This window comes from Anneissia japonica, unplaced genomic scaffold, assembly GCF_011630105.1.
Source record: "Anneissia japonica isolate Jap-2015-1 unplaced genomic scaffold, ASM1163010v1 scaffold904_len716149_cov161, whole genome shotgun sequence".
Taxonomy (NCBI): Eukaryota; Metazoa; Echinodermata; class Crinoidea; order Comatulida; family Comatulidae; genus Anneissia; species Anneissia japonica.
This window is the reverse complement of record NW_022683714.1, coordinates 617,983-624,286: the sequence shown is the minus strand read 5'-3', so window position 1 is coordinate 624,286 and position 6,304 is coordinate 617,983. Positions and strand designations below refer to the sequence as shown.

General features: G+C 34.2%; 1 protein-coding gene across 1 annotated transcript in view; it reads left to right on the top strand.

The window, feature by feature from the left end:
• The window catches only part of LOC117101110 (cAMP-specific 3',5'-cyclic phosphodiesterase 4C-like), a gene marked incomplete in the record, with an annotated part of 66,010 nt that extends 60,590 nt beyond the window's left edge, over positions 1 to 5,420 (top strand). Inside the window, 1 exon segment of the mRNA XM_033240999.1 lies at positions 100 to 5,420. Coding sequence (XP_033096890.1) covers positions 100 to 486 — 387 coding nt within the window.
• Positions 5,421 to 6,304: the final 884 nt, after the last annotated feature.

Here is a 6,304-nt window from a genome sequence, read left to right as displayed (position 1 = left end):
AGATTGGTCTTAAAAGAGTTTAATGGAACACAAAAATAATACGTAACATTAACACATTATTTGTTTGCTGTTCACTATATAATTTACATTGATTGACAGGTTGGCTTCATCGATTATATAGTGCATCCTCTATGGGAGACTTGGGCAGACCTTGTATACCCCGATGCCCAGAACATTCTCGATAACCTCGAGGAGAACCGAGATTGGTACCAGAGCCAAATACCGAATAGCCCGCCCTCGCAAGAACTTGCAAACGCACCCGATTCAACAGAAAAGTTCCAATTTGATCTACGGTTAGAGGAGGACAAGGGCGATGCAGTTGAAGAAAAAGTAGACGCGTTTGAATTACAGATCACAGAAGATGACCTGGTGCTGTCTGACACCGATTCGGTGGCTACGCTTGTGAAGGGTGAATCTTCGAACACTCAATTGGCCAATGACACTGCTTTAGCAATAGATTCCACGTTAGCCATGCAGCATTTATAGTCACATGGCATGCATCGAACTGAATAAGGATAACGTACAATGATATTAGTAAATCATACCAGTCCAGCATCTGGAGGGAACATTTTTGCAGATTAAACATCTGCAGGCAATACAATGAAGATGAGTACTCAACTGATGTTTGCAAAATTGATCATCAACTTTGTTGAAACTACTGGTACTGATTCTGGTAGCTATCTTCTGAGAGACATCTAATTATTTTGGAACTCATGTTTATTTCATCGTTGGTTAAACCTGAGGGACTCGATTCATTTGATTGTTTCATTTAGGTATTAAAAGTGCTAAACTACCCAGTGTGTCTGTGCATATGGTGCCTACATTTCTATACAATTTAAAGTTCTGGATTGTTAAGCCTGAGCTGAAATTTAATGACCCGAATGAACATCAATACAAAAAGACAACTGTCATTCAAACAGTGCAGTATGTTGACTGTGTATATAACTGGCACCCTCAAGTTCAGCATTATAAACCAATTATTGTGGTTTCTATGAATAATGATTTTTTTTTTTTTTTTTTTTTTTTATTGGACGAAAATATAAATTGTGTTCATTTATATGCTAAAAACTCTTACTATGTTTCACCAAAATTAATAAGTCATCAAAAATGTTGAAGGATGCCACAGGGTGGTTTAAAATTGGGGTTGTAGATTGCTATTAATACGTCGTTCCTATTACTACAGCGTTTTCCACAGCACAATTTAATAGGTATGTTATTAATGCCAATTATTATTTGCCACAGTCAACCTAAATCAGATTACCAAATCTACCTTGCAAACCCTGGGTCCTTCTAGGCTGTTGATTTTCTTATATTCTTACTATATATGGAACTTTATCATTTCTGTTCATATGCTAGGTATTAATGTAATGCGACTACTGCAAGAAATTCATACCTAATTTTGAATTTAAACAATTCAAATAATTTAATTCCTAGCCAGCGTTTGCGATGAATAAAAAGGGTCATTTTTACAGGTTAAATGCACAGACCGACCTGCAATGTGTGCGACAGTATGTAAATGTTATTTATTTGTGTTTAGTTCAGGAAATTGGATGAATACAGGGTGTACATTGTTGGAATTCTGAATAGTTTAGTAATAGAACTTTAAAAATAGTGGGATGATAACAATAATGCAGTATTTATATAGCGCATGCAATAAACTGACTCGATGCGCTTTATATTATTACCCCCCAGTCGCTGGAGCAAACACTTTTGTAAGACACCCTTAGCTCCTTGGGGATCACAATTCCATAAGCGGATAGATTCTGTGCTTGATTTTAGTTGTCTGAGGACACAAGCGAGTTGCACAGCAAGGTTTGAACCCCTGATAACTGGGCTAGAAGTCCGAGCGACAGCCATTGGGCCAGCCACCTCTAATGGAAATGTGTATTATAACAATTATGAACAATTATGAAATTATTTAGCGTACAGAGAACATCTCACAATACAATTAGTGTCAAATCATGTAATATAGAAGAAAAAATGTTTTATGAAATCTGGTATTAGTGAAGGTGCTGGAATCATGTAGAGATTCTCCGATATTCTAACAATTTATAGATCAGCTTCATTTACATTCAGAACTTACAGTGTCTGTTTTTGTATGTCACACAGTAGTTATTCTCTTTTAGAAATATTGAATTGTATGATTAAGGAGTCAAACTAAATGGAAACCCAATATTCATATTTACATCACCAAAAGCAAATAATCTAATCGTAGGAATTGGGAATAAGTCTCGAATAGCAAACAAGCAGGCTAACTTTCTTAAAACCAGTGGCAGATCTAGGGATTTGATAGAGAGGGGCCCAGGGAGGGAACTTCACAGATGGAGGGTGCAGACCAACCTCAGAACCACGATGTTCGGTGCCCCACCCCCCCCCCCTTTTTCCCCCTTTTGAATCTGCCACTGTAAACTTCAATGGTTCACACTTCCTTCTGTATATTATTAAAATTTCAGGTTTAAATGTTATTCATTCATCTGTTATAGAATTTGGTGCCTGCATTTAATAATGTACCCTCTATTTAGTCTCCATTTGGATAGATTTGTGTTTATGTGCGTGTGTCATGGTTAGAAATCAAGCCAAAAAATGTTCAGGAGATTGTGTTACTTGAAGAATTGTAAACATGGTTGGTCACAATAGACGTTAGAGAAGGACTTACTATACAATTTTCACAGTACAAATGTTAAAGTATAATTGTAATCATACATGTAGACAAATAAATGTTATTGATTTTATATTGGATCTGGTTAATTAAGGACTTAGAATACCTCTTTCAGAATTGATAATGTGTTGAAGAAATAATGTTTTTTAATCCATGATATTGAAATTTGATCTTGTGCAACCACAACATTGTCACTTGATTAAAGTTCTAGAAATTTACCGTTTAAGAAAGATAAGTACGGTACCGAGACGATCTTGCTAAAGAGATCATTGATTGTCGTACGACCATCGCACAAGCAACCAAAGTTCTCTCCCTGTGACCGCTAGACCATGCGATGCCGTCTGGTGATTGTTTGTGGCAGCCTAAACAGATCGTCGTTAAAAATAATCGGTTGCACACGCATTGTCGCTTTTCGTACTTTATAGAATCGCATCGACTGTCGGTCGCAATGAGTGCCCGCCTAATACGTTCTGATTGGCCAGTTGTTTGGTTCACACTCTGGAAGGGGTACATTATGTCAACTCCCATCAACATTATACTAAACCTGACTCTGAAATAATCTTTGTTTACCTCAATTGTAACATATCAATTTGCCATGGAATTTAATAATTAGATTTCTGTATTTTATCTATTAAAAATTATGAAGGGAAAGAAAAACACTGCACTAGAAAAATGGTTGTTTTTATGTGGCGAATGTAAGAAAAATGTTGTAGGTCTACTTGTTGCCCTGATTATATAATTCAACTGTCAATTATTAATTAATTATCTTAAGCCCTGTCAAGACTTATCCAATTTTGTTTGACAAAAACTTGTGGCATGCCTAAATGACATCACATCATGACCATATATAGTCACATCATGAATATATATGGGCATGCAATAGTTTTTTGTCAAAGAAAATCTGATAGGCTGGACACAGCTGTAGTTAGATATTGCAAACTGGTTTTTGATAGTGGTCATTCCTACAGCAATGGTTTTGATAGTGTGTAGTTGTTTCTTGTCAAGTTACCAGTGAAGAATTTTGCCCACCATGTGACTGGCATTATACACTGCTCCTGTTTATTAGGATAGGCAAGTTTTAGAGTATTTGGCGTGTGTGCATCTATGAACCGGAACTGATAACTTGCATTATTAGAAACTAATGCAAGTGTCTCTACTATCGTTACTCATGTTTAGAGATGAATTATAGATAATAGAATTTAAGTAAGTAGTGCTGGTCAGCATTGATGTATGATCTGTTCATACTATATATCATGATATCCCTATATATGGACATGATGGGTTGTTGTCTTGAGCATATTTAGGCATGTCACCTGTTTTTTCTCAAGTAAAAATGATTTGAAAGCCTGGACGGGAATTAAGAAACTGAACAAGCGTATGATACAGTATTATGAATATTTAGATGCTGAAAATTGGTTTTGGATAAGATATAAATGTGAGTGAATAAAATATCTATTCATTAATTATAATTAAAATCAATGAATATTCATTCCTTTAATGCACATTATTAATTATTAATATGCATTAATGTAGACAATAAATGAATATTCATTAATGTAGTAAGTTGAATATTTATTCCTTAAATGCACAAATGTTTTTATATTCAGTAATACAGACAATAAATAAATATTCATTACTTTAGAAACAATAATTGAATATTCATAACTAGATCCAGAAAAAGAATATTCATAACTAGAGCCAGAAAAAAAATAATATACATAACTTGATACCTAAAAAAATGAATATTCATAACTAAATCAAGAAAAAAAATTAATATTTATAACTAAATTCAGAAAAAAAAGAATATTCATAACTGTAAATCCTGAATAATTATTGTAAATTGAGGGTGAAATGAATATTCATTAGTAAAGAACCCCAAGAAAATGAATGTTAACTATGTACAACCAGAGTAGATAAATAGATAACTTACAGTCATGTGAAAATAAGCCCATGACCTTAATGGCATCTGATTGGCTGATTTATTTAGAAGCATGAATGCAAGATATTTAAACTAAATATTTATAACTACAAGTAATTATCCAAATATTGGAACTGAAAATCCATATTTTTTTTAAGTGAGAAACTATTGAATTATCAGGTTACTGCCTGCTTTGTATATATCTTTATGAAAATAGTATTTTTCTTTTAATCTCATATTGTACGTTTTCACCTCTTATTTATTGTCATCGGAAAACATAAAAATCTAATTTCAATATTTTTCTAATAATCCCATTTTTTGAAACCCTGAACTTGGCACAACACTAATACTTTACCTTTAGGTACTATTTCTATATATTTTTTTAAAGAACCCTTAACATTTTGAATATTATTACTGTGTTGCCCCCAAAAGATAACCAATATATATTCCTGTCATATTTTTTTTATGAAATAGGAAATATGGGATAAGTGGTATATATAGAGCCAGTATTTCAATGTTTGCAAATTGAAATTTACCACTACAACTGAAATTCAAACAATTTGTTTTGGGGTGTTTTTATTTTATTATACACTTAGTACCACAGAGAAAAAGAAAGTCATCAACTCTGAAATTTTTGTCACCAGCAATAAAAATTGGTGGATATCTCTAACAATAACTTTTTTTTTTCATAAATATTTATAATTCAGAATATTTAATTAAGAATCAGTTTTGTGATTATTCTCTGAAAAAGGTTCTCATTAATTTCCTTCTTATGAAATGTTATAACACAAATTAAGTGGAATTACAAACAACTAGAAATAAATAAAATTAACATGAGAAAAAGTGTGTTGTATGTTTATGATTGTGAATCGTGTATTTCCCATAGAGAAATTGCATTTTATGCGGGCCAGTAGCAGGGGGTGCGATGGAATAATGCACCCTGAAATTCGAGACCCTTCTAATTCGAGACCTGTAGAATTTCCATTAATTCAAATAAAATTATGCCAAATGGTCTGTGCAGTAAAATCAAGGATAGATTACAGTACTTCCAAATTCCTTAGAAAAAATGAACCCCACATCAGACAAATGCCGGGTGCAGTGTGTGGCCGGCTTTACAGAATATAACCAGGGGCAGATCTATAGAAAACTCTGGGTAGGAGCCGTGCCACGTGCGAAGCACCGATCGGGAGTAGGTGGATGATGGTGCTGATGAGATTTTTGTTTAAAAATGCTGAAGATCGTACTCACTGATGGAATTTAAATCGAATTAGCTTGTTTTGCAGTAGGCCTGTGGTAACATGCTCCCCTTTTTTTCTGGACATTTTTCTTTTCCTCTTTCTTTTTTTATTTTTTTAAATTTTTTTGTGATTGGCGGTGCAGAAGCCTTTGAGGGTGATGGAAGAACTAATGCGATCGAGTCAGCCCATCGAAGAGAGGTTCTGTAGTTGGATTGCATAGCGAAGGCCTCGGCAAATTGGAAAAAAAGCAGGTTGGTGTTGCGGTACAGGAGGTGGGGAGGGGTGGGAGGGCAGAGGTCCTCCCCAGAAAGTTTTTGGTTGCTTGCTCGGAAATGTACCTTCCTTCATTCTCAAGGATATTAATGAATATAGATTTCTTTAAATTTTTAATATTTTCTTGTGTAAGTATGGAAAATTAATGATGATGATTCTAATAATGATGGTGATGACAATTATGAGGCCGCTGATGACATGGTGGTGGGATGCATT